The sequence below is a fragment of the Girardinichthys multiradiatus genome, chromosome 10 (assembly GCF_021462225.1).
Source record: "Girardinichthys multiradiatus isolate DD_20200921_A chromosome 10, DD_fGirMul_XY1, whole genome shotgun sequence".
Lineage (NCBI taxonomy): Eukaryota > Metazoa > Chordata > Actinopteri > Cyprinodontiformes > Goodeidae > Girardinichthys > Girardinichthys multiradiatus.
The window spans coordinates 8,355,038-8,375,137 of record NC_061803.1 but is presented as its reverse complement, the minus strand read 5'-3'; the positions used below and the strand labels follow the sequence as shown (position 1 = coordinate 8,375,137).

The 20,100-nt window shown below is 38.3% G+C and overlaps 1 protein-coding gene across 3 annotated transcripts; it reads left to right on the top strand.

Moving 5' to 3' along the window:
- The first annotated feature begins 762 nt into the window (after positions 1-762).
- On the top strand, positions 763-19,508 carry aclyb (ATP citrate lyase b). 3 transcript variants are annotated; one of them, XM_047377638.1, is made up of 30 exons: positions 763-923; positions 4,207-4,388; positions 4,656-4,778; positions 5,573-5,635; positions 5,910-6,100; positions 6,673-6,752; positions 6,871-7,001; positions 7,256-7,374; positions 7,580-7,716; positions 7,941-8,002; positions 8,281-8,398; positions 8,539-8,693; positions 9,525-9,618; positions 9,842-9,898; positions 10,340-10,369; positions 12,585-12,726; positions 13,475-13,643; positions 13,719-13,823; positions 14,391-14,587; positions 14,693-14,774; positions 14,853-14,963; positions 15,052-15,179; positions 15,267-15,360; positions 15,646-15,800; positions 16,451-16,601; positions 16,836-16,979; positions 17,113-17,226; positions 18,002-18,084; positions 18,388-18,464; positions 18,548-19,508. In XM_047377638.1, exons 2-30 carry the CDS (start codon positions 4,230-4,232, stop codon positions 18,640-18,642), a joined length of 3,366 nt encoding a protein of 1,121 aa, XP_047233594.1. In that variant the 5' UTR covers positions 763-923; positions 4,207-4,229; the 3' UTR covers positions 18,643-19,508. The 3 variants fall into 3 exon arrangements, with proteins under 3 accessions (XP_047233594.1, XP_047233595.1, XP_047233596.1); XM_047377639.1 differs by lacking the exon at positions 9,842-9,898 and having other exon boundaries at positions 764-923; XM_047377640.1 differs by lacking the exons at positions 9,842-9,898; positions 10,340-10,369 and having other exon boundaries at positions 765-923.
- The last annotated feature ends 592 nt before the right edge of the window (positions 19,509-20,100 follow it).

The window sequence follows — 20,100 nt, the reverse complement described above, 5'->3', positions numbered from 1 at the left end:
GAGACCCTACCAGGGGCATTTAGGCCCCAGACAACATAGCCTCTAGGATCATTTGAGCACTCAAACCCCTCCACCACGTTAAGGTGGTGGTTCAAGGAGGGGTTTGAAGAACTTCAATGTAAAATTATTATTGTTACTATTATTAAGAAACAAAACATTGCAGAGAGAGAGGCAAAATGTGATATATGAAAATAAAACTATCTATGGAAAAAGATATGCCAGTGTAAATAAAATAAAAAATAATCCTAGACAAACTATATATATATGCATACTGTATATATGCAGAATATATACATATAGTATATATAATATACACATACTGTATTTATACAAAATATATATACAAATATGTTGTATATATACAGTATATCTAGATTTTCAGAATTTTACTTTGGAAACTGAATATCTTTTTTTTTTTTTTTATTCACAAAACCGCTGTTTAAAACTGAAACTTTCTGGGGGGTTTTCTGTTTTTTTGTTTTGTTTTATCACCAAATTATATTGAAGCGGTGGAATTACAACCTTTTCCAAACACAAGGGGTTTGAATCGATTTGGTCACAGCATGTTGACCGAAGTGACTATAAATAAAACACAGGTGCCATAAAAAGTAGGTCACCCATTTTTTTGGATGTTGTATTTTTTGACCCATCAATGTTCATTTTAAAATTCGAAGTTAATGTTTGCAATTAATGAGGGTGTGGGTGGAACTCACGTCACCACGTGACCATCTTTGAGCCAATCAGACGCGGGCAGGGACGTGTAATCGGTGGGCAGATTATGGTGCGACTAGAGGAAAGTGAGGTGGTCGGGGCTGCTAGCAGAAACTGGCTCAGGTAAAAGGCGAACTGACAGGAAAAGCTGCGTTATTCGTGGGTTCGACTCGAATTCATCACTTCAGGGAGGTGTAACGTTCACTTACAAGGTAATTGTTGTTGCTCAAGTTACTTCGCGAACGCCATCTTTTTATTTTATTTTAGTAGTTTATGCTAGCTAGCCTGTCAGCACTGGGGGTTGTATAAATCAGGATGCTGAGAAGTTTGAAAGACAGAATTGCACTCACTGACATTACCACAGATACAATTCGTAGCCATATTCTTTAGTGTTTTGTTAACATGTTGAGGTTTAAAGGTATAAAGTAATTTGCTCACAGTTGTAACAAAAGCAAGCAGTTCTCTTTCTTGGCTTTGTTTTAGCTGACACAATGTTTGCCATCTTGGTTTACTGTGTACTCAAAGTAAAAAAAAAAAAAAACGGCTAAAGTGATCGCTGAGCTTGTCTGGCTGCTTATTGAGTCAGTGGAGTGGGTGTGGTGGTCTACACAGGAGCTCCATTCATAAGCCTTCACTATGCGTCGCGCAGCTGGAGAAGAAGCACTGAAGCATCCATGAGTTCATCCAGCAACAGCTATGTTTAAGGCAGGGTCCCCCTCTCTTCTGGTCCTTCCTGCATGTGAGGATGTACAGTGGCTGAAATTTCACAGTTTAGTAGCTTCAGACAATAGATTGGACATGAGGATTATGTTAGCGTTGAAAACCTCATTTGTCTCTGAAGGTTTGACAGTGTGATGATCAAAGACTTCAAAACCATTTATTGGCGTTAAAGTGATTCAACAGGGGCAGAAAACCATTCTAAGAAGCTGAAATAAAGTCACCATAAAATGTTATCAGTGACACAGAAGCTGAGTATATTCAAGTAATAAAAACTCCCTGGTGTGTGCTAGATTAATTTGAGCTACTTTAAATTGTGCCCTGCCATTCACCAAATAATGTTCTGTCATTAAATTAGAGTGATAAACTTGAAAACAGGGTCAAGAACAATTTGTATCACTGTCTGTGTGTAGTTGAGCAAACCGGTAAGTCTGGATACTGTTAAAACTGGAATGGCAAGAAAATCAGAGCCAAATGTTTTCGTTTTATCTTCTCCTTTGGGTTGTTGGTGTAAGGTTGCAGGTGCATTTCAGTGATTTAGAATATAGTTGATAATATTTCAGTAATTCAACTCCTTATATCGATTAATTTCACAAAGCGTGAGATATTTCAAGAATTTATCATTTGTACTTCTATTTCATACCCACATGTCACTGTTTCATTCCTATCTACCTCAATTTCACACCCCTAAACACAAATAAGGACAGAATAACTAAATAACTGAGCAACCTTGTGCTGGTAGGCTGTTTTTGGAGTCCTGAAATCACATTTCTTTTACAGTAAATAAAGAAATAGTATGTTATGGCCTACACAATCATAGGGAAGGACATGGAGGTTATAGTACAAGTGGTCACTGTTTAAGAAGTTTTCAGAGTTCTGTAAAAAGTTGAGTGGAAGGAAAAAGTGGAGTAGAACAAGGGGCACAAGCTACAACCCTTCACCCTAGTGATGTAAGACATCTGAACAAGAATATGTAATGGTCTGTTAGAAGAGGAGATTATCACAAGTATGTTGTACATAGGCTGTTAATTGCCTGTTGACCTTTTTTAACTTTTTGTGTTTGAGACACTTTTCATTGGTCTAAACTCGAGAGACAAACTGGTCCACTTTAAGCGTTATCACCATCTTTACAGGGAATAAAACTTGGTTGGTTAAAATCTGACTGTATCTTCGAACTGGCCCGATTGTCAAAACTGGGTAAAAATGTGTGGATTGAATTTTACAAGAAAAGATTATTTTTAAAACGTGCGTTTTTTGAAATCAGTTCTGCCAATCATTTTAGCTCTTGTATGAGTATTGTGTACATACTTCCAGCTTGCTCACTCTTATTTACTCCACATAACTTCTTTTAAAATATATGATGGCCTTAATAGTCATTCAAATATATTTAATAAATATGTTTCCATTAGAGTATGTTACTATTATCAAGCTAAACATAGGTTTTGAAATAATGTTGGCCTCAGTCACGCAGTTTAAAGTCTTTTTATTTAGATTTCAGAGAATATGCCTTAGTAATGCTGCATGGCCCCTTCCCCACATGTTGCTGTGCATCGCTGGTCAGCTAGCTCAATGAAAACTACTACACTTTGCTTACAAAAAAAAAAAGACAACTTCAACTGTTTGGTTGTATTTCCAAGCGTGAAAAAAAAAAGTGCCACATATCAGTCCTGTTACTTTAAAATTACAGCTGGAAAGCCACAAGCGACATGTCTGTAAATGAAATGAATGAAGGTTGTCACTCAGAGCACATAACCAGACCACTTAACAAGCTAAAATCAGCTTGTTAAAACTGCTATTAAATTCAGCACGTGCTTTAATATATATTTTAGCTTAAATAAATCTGAGGTACATATGACATTATTACTGTAATCCATTTGTTACAGTAATTTTGAAGATTGGGAATAAGAATGGGTTTTCTGTTTTTAATTATAAAATAAGCTTGAAAATGTTATCTATTTTTGTGTATCATGAAACTGTGGCATTTTTACTCAAGGTTATCATCTAGGTAGAATCTCTTACAGGCCATTAATTAGTTTCCATAAAGCAAAAAGGGAAAGAGTCAACCTTTCATGTGGGATTATTCACCTCACATGTGTTACCAAAAACAAAACGAGTGTAACTTGACCCTTAGGTGTCTTTTTAAAACAGTAGGGTTTCTAGCAAAGGATTAGTTTTGTTACTTTTAGGTCAGCAATTCGAACGATCCAACAAAATAAAACATTTTGTTCTTCTTCTATCACAAGACAAGCATTAGAATAATCCAATGAAAATGTAAGGTCGTGAAGTGTTATTGAAGCATTCCTTTCGAGTGTGAGATAACTCATCCATGTTTAGTTTTGTAACTGGATTCCTTAATGTTTTTGCAACTGCAGCAATTTAGCTCAACAGTGCATTTGAAGGGCCTTTTTTTTAATTTATTCCCTATTATCTGAAAACACTTTGCTTTCTTCGACTTTGTTGCATTTCACAATATTGTTTGCAAAGAAATCAGCATCTGCACTACAGGGTTGCAATGATGGTGGTGAAATTTGAAATGCTTTAAGAAGAAACTGTATCTTCTTTGTGCATGTTTATTGTTATGGTTCACATTAGGCAACAGCTCTTTTAATGCCAGTGCATGTCCCCTATTTTCATTTATATAAAGTTTTCATTTTGAAACTGGCTTATCAGTATTGGATCAAGCAGATAAATCTTGTTGCTGCTTTTTGCAATTAAAAAAATATCTTAATGTTGCAGAGACCTAACCTAATAATCTTTTTCTCTTTCCTTCTTCCACAGAACCTGTTCTATCCAGCGATACAATGTCTGCGAAAGCCATATCAGAGCAGACCGGGAAGGAGTTCTTGTACAAGTACATCTGCTCCTCAGCTGCTGTGCAGAACCGTTTCCGCTATGCTAATATAACCCCAGAGACTGATTGGGACCGTCTCACACAGGACCACCCATGGCTGTTGACTGAAGTAAGTCTGCTTGTCACGATTCCAACAGCCCTGTACTCGTCATGTTGTAGTTTTGTTTCTACGCCAGTAGTGAAGTTGCAAGGCTCCCTGAATCTCGTGTCCCTAATTAGCAGGACATTAAGTCAGTTCTTGTATAAACACCTTTGATTCTGTTTGTCTAATACAGGTGGATAGTTGAGTTGCTTTCATTTTATGTTGGTCCACAAGTGTTTATACAAGTCGAGGGACTTTGTACCTCTTCTTTGATGTTTTCTGTTTCTCCTGCAGAGGCTGGTGGTGAAGCCGGATCAGCTGATTAAACGGCGTGGGAAGCTGGGGCTGGTGGGCATCGACCTGGACCTCCAGGGAGTCAAAGAATGGCTTAAAGGTCAACTTATGAAAGAAACCACAGTGAGTCAACTGTACTCTTATCTGCTTTTTATAGATGTTGACTAACTTAATTTTTATCTCGTTATGGCAATAATTTCAGATGCAGGAAATGTATCATGAGGATTAATGGATCGAATAAGCTACACATAAATAAATTGGCGACACTGATTTTTAGCTGATTTCTATTTATATTTAGGGACCATAATTAACAGCATTCAAAGTAGTTTTTTAACCCTCCTTCAATGAGCAGTCGTATTGGGAACAGAGGTGATGTCACACAATGTGTGTGAGTGAGAATTTAAACTGTGTTTTACTATAATTTTTTTTTTTTTAAACGGACAAAATGATCAGGGTTCAAAATTTTGGCTGTCTTTAGTATGTTGTATTAGCGATAAACATGGTGCCATCAGTAACTGTTAACAACAGTCTCTGTTGGTATTCTCTAGAGAATGTAGACCCTTAACGCTTAAGATTCTATCTCTCCATCTCTATCTCTCTGTCTTTGATAGCAGTGTATGAAGAGAGCTCCATTAGCGCCTGAGTTTGTTACATATGATGACCTGCAACCCAAACTAGTACCCAGAGGCAGTGGGCGTATGTTTAGACCTGCTCGGTCAGAAGGTGTTCTATTCTAGTTCGCAGGAAATGTAGTCATGCTAAACTGGCTGTCACTGAACCCTGAGTTAATGTCAGAGTCTCATTTCATCTACAAATACCTGGCAGCTTGTCAAGTATTGTAGGCTACTTCCTCATGTTCAATTGGCTTTCTGTTTAACTAGGGTGAACTAAGTTGAATATTTTTTGTCTTTTAATAGGTGGGAAGGGCAAAAGGCGTGTTGAGGAACTTCCTCATTGAGCCATTTGTTCCACACACACAGGTAATACATGCTGGTTACTCTAAATGCTGAGTTGTATTAATTTAAGAAGACACACTCCAAAAACTAACTTACCTACACAAGCACTCAGCAGTACAATGAATGTTGCATGAACTTAGTTTATAGATCAGGGTAATTATTTCATTTCAGATTTTCTCAACTGAACAAACTGACAGTTTAATCTGCTACAGACCATGTTCACCTTGACGTACTCCTATCACATCCTGTCCAAACAGAGTCTGACATGTTTGTTTGTTCACGTGTTTAACTCGTTCAGGAAGAAGAGTTTTATGTGTGCATCTACGCCACACGTGAGGGCGACCAAGTACTCTTTCACCACGAAGGTGGAGTGGAGGTCGGTGACGTGGACACCAAGGCCCAGAGGCTGACCGTAGCCGTGGATGACAAACTGAGTGATGCCCAAGTCAAAAAGCAGCTCCTCACACACGTTCCTGATGACAAGAAAGGGTATGGACATGGATTTGTATTACATGCCCCTGAATCAATGTCTGTTTGCAGTTAATATGGAATGCCAGCAATGCAGACGTTTGTGTTTTTTGGAGCAGTGCAGAATGATCTACAATAGGGAACACAGTTGGATTACTATTTTGCTACTGTTCACAGCTGAACATAAATTTGACACTTTACCCATTTCCTTCCTTTTTGTCTTGTTTCCTTCCTTGTTATCTTTTGCTTTTGAAACACTTTAAAAGAGGTGCTGTGTGAATATCCTTGCAGAGGGAAAGAAAATTGATAAAAAGGTATCCCTAAATGTCAAGATAACCTTGATGTCCTGTAAACACAGAGTCCAAGCCTTCAGTGGAGCTCTTCTGTCCTGTAAGGTTTCACCTTCAAAGTTCCCAAATTCAACTACCCAGCATCTTGAAAGCATCCTTATCTCTTTAAAAACAAAGGAAGCAGTGTATGGTTAACGGAAGGATTATATGTTCTCATAAGGTTTAACTTGCTACCAAAACCTTCCATTCTTATATATTTCTCTTGATTTTTAACTGATTGTGGTTTTTGTTTTTTTCTTAAAGAGTCCTGGCAAATTTTATTGTGGGGCTCTTCAACTTGTATGAGGACCTCTACTTCACCTACCTTGAGATCAACCCCCTGGGTAAAACATGGACCCCTCTGATTATTATCTAATAAGTTCATCTAATTTATCAGTGACAATTCATAATTAGAAGAACTCATATAAATCTAAAACAAATGTACTTTCACTTCCCTACCAGTCCTTACAAAAAATGGAGTGTATGTCCTCGACATGGCAGCCAAGATTGACGCTACAGCAGATTTTATTTGCAAGTCCAAGTGGGGTGATGTGGAGTTTCCTCCACCATTTGGCAGAGAAGCATACCCAGAGGTGAGATCTGAGGAACTATACTGTTTTTTTGTTGTTGTTTTATTTAGATCTTTTTATCTCCTCAAGTTCATGTCTTTGCTTTACTTTCATTGTTCGTTAACCATTATTGACTTGTGCCAGTATTTATTTGACACAGGTTTAGTGAGCAGTAAGTTGATTTAATTTACAGACACTAACTTAAGATTTAAATGGCATTGATATCAGTAAATATCTGCTTCGTTACCTCTGGATATGTGATTTCTTTGTAATTTTAGGAAGCCTACATCGCAGATCTGGATGCAAAGAGTGGTGCTAGTCTGAAGCTGACCCTGCTGAACCCACAAGGCAGGATTTGGACCATGGTGGCTGGAGGAGGTGCCTCAGTGGTCTACAGGTAGCTCAGTGAATTTAGATACTTTGTAAGCTTTTTCTGGTAGAAATACTTTAACCATCCTTTGGTACAAGCACTTCACATCTAAATATTTAAAATTTAAAGCACCCCAGGCTTGTATGACAAGTTTTTTCCCTGTTGACCAGTAACTGAAAAGGTCCACTTTAATCAAGACTCGGTTACACAAAAAAACTCTTCTGTATTTCAGTGACACAATCTGTGACTTGGGTGGTGTGGATGAGCTGGCCAACTATGGCGAGTACTCTGGTGCACCGAGTGAACAGCAGACCTACGACTATGCAAAAACCATCCTGTCTCTAATGACTCGTGAGAAACATCCTCAAGGTAAGGACAGAAAAACTCTCCCAGCTCGTCTTCCAAGGAAGGTCAAAGACGAGGGCTGGAGTTAAACAGCTGTAGGGAAATCACCCTTTTTAGGATAAACTAGGTATTCCTTAGAGTGGAATCCAACAGTGTGACTGTTTACCTGAAATGTGTCATATGGCCAACATACACAATGTATTTGAGGTGCCAGATTACACCAAGAAACCTGTTTCTTTTCCCTACAGGAAAAGTGCTGATAATTGGAGGAAGCATTGCAAACTTCACCAACGTAGCGGCCACATTCAAGGTGAAACAAGCCAACTGTATGAGATGTATCAGTTAAACTTAGAAGGAATACGTTGTTCATTTGGATCCCGGTATCCAAAGCAGTCTTTGTCTTTTTAAAAAGAACTGAAGAAATGTCTCCACTTCACACTAATGTGTTACTTTTTGTTGGTTCATCACGTAAAATCTTAATAAAATATGTTGAAGTTTGAGGGAGTAGTGTGGAAAAATAAAATAAACGTTTCAGAGCCTCTTACAAGTTAGTGCTTTCCACACTGAGCTGCCTGTTTCTACCCTCAGGGCATCGTCAGGGCCATTAAAGATTACCAAGGTCCTCTAAAGGAGCATGAGGTCTCCATATTTGTGCGCCGTGGCGGACCCAACTATCAGGAAGGGCTAAGAGTGATGGGGGAAGTAGGTGAGTGAAATTCTTTATGGATAAATATATCACATTTTTTGTTAGTGAAAATTAGCTTTGAGCATTCATCTGTTAATTGATTGTATTTTGTGAGTTTTATCTAATCTATGATCTGCGAACATAATGTTTGTTTTCTGTAGGGAAGACCACAGGTATTCCGATTTATGTGTTTGGAACCGAGACCCACATGACGGCCATTGTCGGCATGGCTCTGGGCCAGCGGCCAATCCCCAATATACCTCCAGTTGCTGCCCACACTGCCAACTTTCTCCTCAATGCCAGCAACAGTGCAATGGTATATTCATCCTAATTTCCATTTCTTCCTCGTGCAGATTGGTTAAAGATGGTCAGTTATTGTCTTTAAAGTTGGAGTATTGACTTCCCAATCTTGATTCTGATCCAAGTCATTTAAGATTAGGAATCAGCAGATGTTGACAGTCTGTATTCACTACTTCATGAAACTGTTTGAGCATAAAACTGCAGCAGCCAACACAGTCTCACTTTCACTGTAAAGTGTTAGAGATCTGCTACCAGTTCACACAAAAATGGCAGTTAATTTTTTTAAAGTAGTCCAATAACTTTTAGGACATGAGTCAAATGGCTTGACCTGGATCCCGGTCTGGTACTTGGGAGCTGCATGATCGTTTATAAGCCCTGCCTTGTGATATTTAAATACCTTTACCTGGAAATGTCCTTTACCAGTTAATTGTTTTTAAGAGTTGAAGAAAATGGCTGCCATCAAAAGTGCATTTGATAGTGTTTAATTCAGGTATATGCAGGATTTTCTCAATCCAGTTCTGCAGGTTTAATCTATGACAAGTTTTATCCTTGAAACCAGTTTGTGCAGCTTTACTTTGTTCAAACAAGAAGAGACTTACGTGATCTTTCTTTTCTATAATATACTTTTACACCACTCATGAGAGCTTTGCACAGTAAATCTTTATTTGCTTATTGTGCAAAGCTTTGTAGTTTAGTTTGTTGCTAAGTTATCCTGTATCTTTTATATGGGATTAAAATGATGGAGTGTGCTTTGCTCCAATTTTCTTCGGGATCTCCTCTAGTGCTTCTTTTATTGGTTGGTTCTGGTTACAGTAAAAGCTTTTAATTTCTCACTGTTGTCTGCCAGACTCCAGCTACATCAAGAACCGCTTCGTTCTCGGAACCCAAAACTTCAAATGACGTCACCCCACCCAAAAAGTCAAAAGCAGGTCTTCCACCAGGTAATTATTGCCAAAACAGTCCCACATATGAATCACTTCTAGTTGGTTATCTATAATTTGTCTTGCATTTTTGCTTTTTTCATTTCCTTTACCATGGCTTCTTTATCCCTGCAAATTACATCTTTACACCTTTTTGGTTTTTTTTCTATTTCACCTTCTTTCTTCTTGATTTTGGTTGCTCAAACTGTCCTCATTTACATTCTTTCATGCTTGTTTTTCTAAGAGTCTCTTCATTCTTTACTGTGGCCTCTGAGGAATATGGTCACAGGCAGTTGGAAAGGTAAGCGAGAGGTGTGCCATGCTCTCACTGCGATCAGCTGCCTTTTTAGGCTTCACATTTACATATCCTAATAACATAATTTTATTCTTAAAATAAACTTTTGCTATAATATGAAATAGAAAAATGTTTCTTCTTTAGCTGTTTTAGTCCAAGATTCGATGCTGGCTAAAAGATCTAGTTTGTTTATTGTGACTTAACTGAACCTTTTAGATGTTGCTCTTTACAGCAGCACAATGAGGCATGGCCTGTAGCAGCTGAGCTTTGCACGCTCTTTCCTCTGCTGTGCTTTTTAGGGTGTATTTGCAGACATGACACACAGTTTCCACTGCATTTTAGGAGTTTTGATGAGTGAAGTGAGGATGCAGTAAAGTCAGACTCATTCTTTTGTTTTTCTTTCCTTCTTGTCATTGTGTCATAATTTCTGTTCCTGTGGTGTCACAGAAGCTCAAACTTCTTCAGGCTGCAGTGGAGGTATGGATGGATGTGAGAGACGGGTCCTCCAGCCCCTCCACCCCTTTGTTAACCTTCATTTGTCCCCTCTCTTTCTGTTTATCCTTAAACTGACCTTGTAAAACTCTGGAGCTAAATTCAATACAGAATAACATTTAATTGGTGAGTTTTTAATCTTTTTTAAGGCAGCATTTTAGAACCTGTAAAAGAAACCATAAGCCGCCATAGCTGGCAAAATTAAACTAGTACAGTACGCGGTTTGTTCTTTCTTTAAGGCCAACTTCATCCCCTGTCAGTCAGGCCTTATGAAAAAGTTGTCGGCAATCTTATCTTTATACGAACTCCTTAGGATGTAATGTACAGAAAGTAAATAGATTAGCGTTTATTTGCACTAATCATGAACATTATTATACTCATTTAAAACCTTTTAACATGTATATGAAACTGCCTCCACCTATTTAGAAAAACAAAACAAGAACTAGGTGTTTAAGTTTGAATTGGTTGTGGGTTTTCCCTAACCCAATACAAGTTGGAGCCATCTGACCCAAATATCCCCATCAGAACAAACCTAACTGGTTTGGATGTTTGGGAACCACCAAGATCCAAGTCTGCGATGACCTGGAAGATGATGTAACATCCGTGTCACTGTGAGGCCGCTTTAACATTAACATGGTGCCCACCAAGAATAAAACCCGTGCTCCTAGTCAATATAACTGGAAAAGCACTCCTTAAATTCAGTCCGTTTACCATTCTGGCTTGACCAAAATATGCAGCTGGTAAGATTTTATGGCCTGAAGAGACAAAGGTTCAGATATTTGTTCACAAAGGAGGAAGAGTCGAGGTGAAGCTGTACCAGCGGTCAAGTATGCTGGCAGTGGCAGCATCATGCTGTGGTACCAGTGAATTCCACAGCTGGGATGGAATAATTAATGAGGACTACCCTCAAATTTTTAAACATGTCATCAAATAAATAACTTGACTGTTGATACTTGGACAAATTGCTTGTTAAAGCAGGAGAATGATGCCAAAAAAACGACCTTATAGAGACTTAATGAACTAAATTAGACTACATTTTCTACAAAGCACCAAATTCAAACTGTTTCTAGTTTTTCTTTTAATAGGTGAAGTTTGTTTTTATGAGAATTGTAGAATTGAAGAACTGTTCAGATGTATAATTAAAAGCTCACCATTTATGACTTAACTGACTGGAACCATATGTATAGAGTCATTCTTTTCATGTGTGTATTAATTAGCAAGGTTATGATAGACTAGAATGACCTGAAGATTTTCAAAAGGAATATCTCAGATATGTTTTAGAAATGTTTCTGCTGCACCTCCATAAAGTTTAGGTAATGGATCATTTCCAAGGTTTTGTCTGCTGTGTGTTTAGCATGGCTGTATGGTTGAGTCTTTTTAAACCTTTTTAATGAATGCACTAATTTAATAGTTGGCACTAAATGGTGTTGTATTTGCACTTTTTAAAAGGGAAAACCTCATCGCAGTCACTCAACAAAACGACCAAGTTGAGATGTTCATCATAATGCTCCTCTGTATAACCATGTTATATAAAATCGGCCATCATAAATGTTATAATTTGCTCAAGCTGCTCTAAGACAGTAATGATGTCTGTTTGAGAGGGGCTGAAACGGATTGTGTCAGAACAAATGAAATGTAAGCTCTGACAATCGTCTGGTTTCCATGCCAACTCAGCTTCAGCCCTCCAAGGGCGGTAAGTTGCTGAGTGAATAAACGGAGGTAAAGCAGCTTAACTAATGTCCTGCAGAAAAGAATTACAAAGAGGGTGGATTTAACTTATTTTTAATCTAACAGTGACTGAAATGTAATTTGTAAACCTTCCTGCTTATTTCTGATTGTGAGGTATTAAATTAATCTCCTTAAGAGTGTGAATATATGTGAACTTGACTCTTAGTTTATTTGTTTCATATTAAATGATTGAGGATTCATCGGCTAACGAGGAAAATAAAATGTCTCATCAGACTCCCTTTAAGCAGGCTTTGTGTGTTAAAAGGCTTTTTGAAATGGTTTGCAGTGGTTTGTGATTTCCTCCTCCATGTTTGTCCTCAGACCGAGTTCCCTTCGTGTTCTGCTTGTTGAAATTCCCATTGCTACAGTTTTCCTAACTTACCTTGACTCCCATCTTTTTATACCTGCTTTTCAATCTTTAAAATACCGGTTTTGAATTTAATCTTTTTTTTTTTTTTTTTTTTACTACCAGCCAAAGCAACCACGCTGTTCAGTAAACACACCAAGGCCATTGTCTGGGGCATGCAGACACGTGCTGTGCAGGGCATGCTGGATTTTGACTATGTGTGCTCCCGAGACCAACCATCCGTGGCTGCCATTGTGTACCCTTTCACGTAGGTTTCCCACCATACTCACATTTATAATTCAATTGAGTGAATTATATCTTGGTCAGGTTGGCTGGTGATCTGGTGAATGTCTTTTTTTTTTTTTTTTTTTTTTATACAATTAACAAAGTCCAGGTAACTGGACTGTTTTTTATTTTTTTATTTTATCAAAATAACATTCAAAATAAAAACAATTCTCGTAAATCAAGCAAAACAAGGGAAAACTGGCTGTTAATGAACAAAAAAAACAATATAACAAATCAAAAAGGAATCTAGCCTTTTATTTAAATGGGCAAAATAAAGGAAACTAGCTGTTTTTAAATAAATAAAATGCTAAATAAAATAAATGAAAGTACCTTTATGTAATTATAACATTAAAACTAGCTGTGTTTTAAAAATCAAGTATTTTAAAGGAAACCAGCTCTTTTTTGCAAATAATATACATAAAATACAAATACAAATGTTTTTGTAAAAAATCTACAATAAAAGGAAGCTGGCTCAAACTGAATCACAGCAGTTACATTACAAAACATAAGTAAAAATATTCAAACTTTGGGATGATTGCATTTTTTTCTGCATTAGATTTCATTTAGAAATGATTAGAAATCATAGATCTACAAACTCCACCTCAGTAGTTGAGAGTAAATCTGTAAGCTGTACCTCCCTAACATAGCACGTTTTTTGAGTTGACTAAGTTACCTTCACAAGTTTCATGAAGTAGAAACTTCCTTCTTGTTTCTGTTTTTGTATTTCTTAGTGGAGATCACAAGCAGAAGTTCTATTGGGGCCACAAAGAGATCCTACTGCCTGTCTACAAGAACATGGCTGACGCCATGAAGAAGCACCCCGAGGTAGACGTCATGATCAGCTTCGCTTCGCTGCGTTCAGCTTACGACAGCACACTGGAGGCCATGCAGTACCCACAGGTACCGTGAGGAGCTGCAAGTAACCTAACATTCAGATTAATCTGCATCAATCTAACGTTTGTCTGATGTTTTCAGGTTCACACCATCGCCATCATAGCTGAGGGCATCCCAGAGGCTCAGACCAGAAAGTTGATAAAGATTGCCGATGAGAAAGGCGTCACTATCATTGGTCCTGCTACGGTATGGAGCTTCGAAACAACAAACAAACCTGTTAGATAGCAAACTCTAAACAGCACGGTTTCTCCAGGGTCTAAAACTGTCTAAAAAGTTTTAGGCCTTAAATATCGTTAAATATTACCTGATTTTTCATCACAGATCTTAAATTTGTTTGTCCTTTCCTCTTCTTTTGCTTCATTCAATTGGATATATATATTTTTTATTATTAGAAATGCTTTGCCACCAATCATTTGCTCTGTGTTTCTGGTCTGGATGAGAACTTAGGAAACGATAAGGTTTATAGTGCAGTAACAACTGTTTCTTGCCATTTCTCATTTTAAAACTTATTGTATAGGAGTTAAGTGCAAATTAATCGACTCACTTGCCAAAGCTAACAAAACAGCAATATGGGTAAAAACAGCTATATTTAACTTAAAAATTAAGTTATTGAGTTTTTTTTTAAATTAATTCTCAAATTTAAATCAAAATTGTCTTTAAAAGGTCTCCCTAAATCTAACCTACTGAAACCTGCAGAAACCCTGATGGAGGTGCTGTGTTACATTGCAAATCTCCATTGAACTTGTCTCCCAGGTTGGTGGGATCAAGCCAGGTTGTTTTAAGATCGGCAACACTGGCGGCATGCTAGACAACATCCTGGCGTCCAAACTGTACCGTCCTGGGAGCGTGGCGTATGTGTCACGCTCTGGAGGCATGTCCAACGAACTGAACAACATCATCTCGCGCACCACAGATGGTGTTTATGAAGGTGTAGCCATCGGAGGAGACAGGTAAAAGCACCTTCTTATAAAATATTTGTTTAAGAGTAACAATCCTGTTGAAACCTGATGTAGAACTAAACTTTTAGTTGATTGTGTGCGTGCACCTCTTGCTAGATATCCAGGTACTACTTTCATGGACCATGTCCTACGCTATGAGGACACTCCAGGGATTAAGATGATAGTAGTGCTGGGAGAGGTGAGCGTCACTCTAGGAATGCCTCCTATTAGATTATTTGCGGCGGCCTATCATTTTCATATTTGTTCTTTGACACAGATTGGAGGCACAGATGAGTACAAAATCTGCCAGGGCATCAAAGAGGGCAGGATCACTAAACCCGTTGTGTGCTGGTGTATTGGAACATGTGCCACCATGTTTGCTTCAGAGGTTAGTTTTAACTTTATTAAAAAAGGAATAGGCTTTGGAGTTCTCTGCTGGGTTCCTTAAGGTAACCATGTAATACTGCCACCTACAGGTTCAGTTTGGCCATGCAGGAGCTTGTGCCAACCAGGCCTCAGAGACAGCAGTGGCCAAGAACCAGGCTCTGAGGGAGGCTGGAGCTTATGTACCAAAGAGCTTTGATGAGCTGGGGGATGTTATCAAGTAGGAATCTAATCAAAGGTCACATTTTTACAGTGAATTGTTTTGGGGTTTTTTTTTACCTTGAACTAACTTTATGCAACGGAACAGGACTGTTTATGACAGACTGGTGGCCGATGGCACAATCGTTCCTGCGCAGGAAGTTCCTCCTCCAACTGTACCCATGGATTATTCCTGGGCTCGGGTAAGAAACACAATACTTGACCTGGATAATTGTCCGAAACACAGACTGAGCTTCATGAAACATTTATTCTCTTTGTGAAAACAAAAAAAGAAGTATTTTTCAATGCATTTTTGGATTTATGACCTCCTCCAAAATTACAAAGTTTATATTGATTATTTTTTATATTGGATTTATCATTACACCCCTAAGACCCAGTTGTAACAGAATATTTGTTAATGGTGGCTTACCAATACAAAATGTTAGGTTAGGCTAATGCGCTTCTTTCATTCTCTGAACCTTTTCCAGGAGTTAGGCCTGATCCGGAAACCAGCATCCTTCATGACGAGCATTTGTGATGAGCGAGGCCAGGAGCTCATCTACGCCGGCATGGCAATCACTGAGGTCTTTAAAGAGGAGATGGGCCTGGGAGGAGTGCTGGGCTTGCTCTGGTTCCAGCGCAGGTTGGTATGATGTAAACGTTTTTGTGAAGGAAAGGAAAGAAGTTTGCTACAGTTCCTACTGTCTGGAAAAGTATAGGCCTTTGATCCCTAGTTTCCATTGTTATACAGTCTAAAAGTGCTCTTTTAGACTGTATAACAATGGAAAAAGAATATTTTAACATGGAAAAATGTTCTAGACTTTATCCTCTGCTGATTGTCTGAATATTGATTTTAAATAAACAGTTTATGTAGTGTTTCTAGTTTGGCTTGCCTACGCATTTAGTTTTCTACAGTTTTGCACCGCTCACTCATGGGTGTTTCCCAGCTCTTGCCCCACCCACTCAGCAATTTGCAGGGTGTGCCTTGCCCATTTACCCGGGGTTACATGATTTGCTCCGCCTATACATCTTTGACCATGTTTGCCCTGCACGTTCACTTGGATTATAGCCAAGTTTGCCCCTCCTGCTTACTCACTTTGATTTTAACCATGTTTTCCCACCCACCTACCAGTCTGTTTTTAGTTGTTGTTTTTTTTTTTTCTTTAAACCTCTAGAACTGGGTGAAAAACAGACTAAGAACTAATTTGATTCTGAGAAGTATAAAAAGTTGAACATTAAAAATGAATTGGAGCTTTTTTTTTGTTGAAACAGCTCTGCTGCTTTTCTGTTCAGGCTGCCGCGCTACGCCTGTCAGTTCATCGAGATGTGCCTGATGGTGACTGCTGATCATGGACCTGCTGTTTCCGGTGCTCACAACACAATCGTCTGTGCTCGTGCTGGCAAAGACCTCATCTCGAGCCTCACGTCTGGCCTGCTCACCATCGTCAGTACTACTCACACACAAACAGTCTAAAACTGACACTGTCATCTATGAAGATGACTGAAAGAAATGTAACTCAAAATGTGTGTCAAAAACATTGCTTATACAGTATTTTACTAAAAACCTTTTGTTTATCAATTACACAGTCTATTTCTGTTTTTTGCTTGCAAGAGCATAATTTCTGAAACGAAAACTGGCCTATTTTTCTGCTAAAACAAGATTTATTTTATGGTCCAGGGGGACCGCTTTGGAGGCGCTCTGGATGCTGCAGCAAAGCAGTTCAGCAAGGCGTTCGACAGCGGCATGCTGCCCATGGAGTTTGTCAACAAGATGAAGAAGGATGGCAAGCTGATCATGGGCATTGGGCACAGGGTCAAATCGGTAAGCAGTTTTTCTTTTTAACAATGCTGTGTTTCTGTGGACTCATAATTATGACTATTTACAGTAAAGAGACCATTCTCGGTGACTGTTTCAAACAAGACACAAGATTGAATGCAGCTCGTTTTGTTTTTAGATCAACAATCCAGATATGCGAGTGCAGATACTGAAGGACTTTGTTAAGGAACACTTTCCGTCGACCCAGCTGCTAGACTACGCACTAGAAGTGGAGAAGATCACTACTTCCAAGGTAACGCGGCAAGACCGAAGCAAACTATGTATAAATGTTTATCCTCAATAGGATTCACAGACGTTTGTTGTGCTCGGATTTGTTTATTTGCCAACCTGCTACAGAAAAGGAAAAAAGGCGTTAAAAGACACAATATACCCAATTCAGCACAGACTCATAAGTTTGACTCATAATAAATCTATAGAAATTCTATCCAACAAGCTTTTTGCTTGTTTTTATTCATTATACTAAACTTAAAATTCGATAGTACAATCCAACTTTTGATACATAAAATACTTTTTGTGGCTTATTGTTGATGAAAGGCTTATTTTTACATGACATTTTGTTCACCATAATGGCATCGGGTTCTATGCACGTTTCTAAAACCCATAAAGGAGCAACGAGTGGACAGTTGAGTAGTTATCAAACGTGTCTAAAAATCACAAATGGCTTCAAAAAGACATGAGTTGGCAGACTTACTGATTTCACCGGGATGTTTTCTGGAGTTTATTGTGATGGTAATGGTAACTAAAAATATCATTTTTCGCCTTACAAACACAAATATGACACTCTAAACAAACCTTTTTCCATTATCAGAAAGGTTAGTTTATCATTAATATTTATCATTGTTAAAATGATTAGACTAAATTTATCTTATAGTACAAACCAGTACACTTTTGGTCATTTATAGCTTTAACTCTATTGAAAACATTAAAAAGTCTGATAAATAAATAACAATATTAATTTAATCTCATTCACAAAATCAACATTTTTATGTGTGTCTTTTGTCTTTTAGAAACCTAACTTAATCCTCAACGTAGATGGTTTTATTGGCGTTTCCTTTGTGGACCTGCTTAGAACGTGTGGAGGCTTCACACGGTAAGAGCAGACAATCGTGCTTGAACCAGTAAACACAAGGAGCACCAAGTATTGGCTACTTTTTACACGGCACACATTTTCATTGTAAATTGAAGTATCGACCAACTATGTAACTTATTTACCTTTTAGTTCTGCATGAACATGTAGCAAAAGGTTTAAAATGATCCGCACACATTTATGGATCAAATGTGCGGATGTTTGTCGGTTTTTTCTTTTTTTTTGCATTCACACATGCTTTGTGGAAAATTCAGATGTTTTCGTAGTTCTCTGTTGTTTCTCACCTGAATGTTAAACTGGTTCCAGGGATGAAGCGGATGAGTTTGTGGAAATCGGCGCACTCAATGGGATCTTTGTTCTTGGCCGTAGTATGGGCTTTATTGGTGAGTCCCATTCAAATGCTGCCTAGATTTAAACCATCTTAAGTATAAAAACAAGACTTTTTAACCATGTTTTGCTTCATTAGGGCATTACCTGGATCAGAAGAGGCTGAAGCAGGGTCTCTACCGCCACCCTTGGGATGACATCTCCTACGTGCTCCCTGAGCACATGTCTATGTAAACATCTCATCATGGCACTCACTTATGGTGGTGCCAGTTCGGAAGCATCGTCTCGGTTAACATGACAGTAGGGTCCGGTAACGACAGCTGCTGCTGGGGGATCTTCTACCAATTGAGGGATCTGGGTAGACATTTTAATTTTACGTTTTGAAAAGGAAAAGGGTGAAGGATATTTTTAGATTTAGTTTTTGATGAGATATTTAACAAATTTAGACATTAACCATCTTTCACTGTAATTAGTTTGTCTGCGTCAGTCTTTTTTTGTGCTGAATTGAGCTTTTTGGCCTTATTGAGCACCATACCTTAGTTAGAAATAAAAATGTTTATCCTCTCCAGATTTGTCACCAGTATCCAAACCAAAGGTAATTATGGTTAAATGTTTTTGTTGAAACGGTGTACCATCTGTCATAAACGTTTAACTTGATTATAAATTAAGGGAAAAATAAACAACTAAGGAGTTGGTGTCAGCTTTGCTATTCCTGGAACAACCACGTTTACAGCCCGATTTCTCCATGAATGGTTGAATGTCCTCAGTTAATGTGAATTAGGTGGTTTTACTTGTTGCAGTTCTGAATTACTTTGTCTTAAATTCCCGAATGACTCTACATCTTGCCGTTTTGTAACAGAGTTATTCATGATCGAGCCCCTTGAGTCCTGGGGGAACCAGTTAGCCGAGGGACTATGACAGCAGTTTGCCTTACTTGTGGAAGTTATCCTACATAATAGAAGTCTGTTCTGTAACGGTTACCTGTGGCCCCCGCTGTGTTCGGTCTTTATTTTGCTTATTATATTAAACTGTGAAAAGTGCTTTGTTTTTGTAATATGCTGACACCTAGTGGTACAATAATAAATTATTTTAAATTCTTATCTGATGAATTGTTTGATTTCTCTGTGATTTGATGTGTAAATCTGTTTTGTTTTTTGCTTCAAATAAAATTATGTTTGTAGTTGAGGCTAATTCAGAATAGATTCTCTATGCTGACCGCTTCAGAAGAAGGTGTAGGGTCTACATTAAAGAAATGGGTTTTTAAAACAATCCCTTTCCTTTTGGTTTTGAACCATTAATGAATAAAATAAACTTCTGATGGACAGATGCATTTTCCTCAAGTGATTCCAAAAGATGGCTTTTTGCCATCAATTTTGTTTCTTCTGATTTCCTCCCAAGATTGGGTCAGAGTTTCCCCTCTGGGATCCCAAAACCTTCTCATTCTGGGGGTTTCCTGAGGCATTCCCAGACAAAAAGTGAAATATTATCCCTCCACACTGTTCTGGGTCAGCACCCAAATGCTTGTCTCAGTGGGATGTGACAGGAAAACCTCCTGATCAGGTGACCACCCTCCCAGATACTCGCTCAACTTTCTTCTAAGGCCTGAGCCCAGCCACCCTTTATAGAAGACTCATTCCAGCCTCTTTGCCCTGCATCTTGTTTGTCCTGCATTTATTATGTTAAAAGTAGCTA

Bases quoted from the DNA above. Each gene is read 5' to 3' on its own strand.
- aclyb (XM_047377638.1), top strand. From the start codon at position 4,230: ATGTCTGCGAAAGCCATATCAGAGCAGACCGGGAAGGAGTTCTTGTAC. The intron at 8,003-8,280 runs GTGAAACAAGCC...TTCTACCCTCAG, and splicing joins ACGTAGCGGCCACATTCAAG to GGCATCGTCAGGGCCATTAA. The intron at 16,602-16,835 runs GTCAGTACTACT...TTTATGGTCCAG, and splicing joins CGTCTGGCCTGCTCACCATC to GGGGACCGCTTTGGAGGCGC.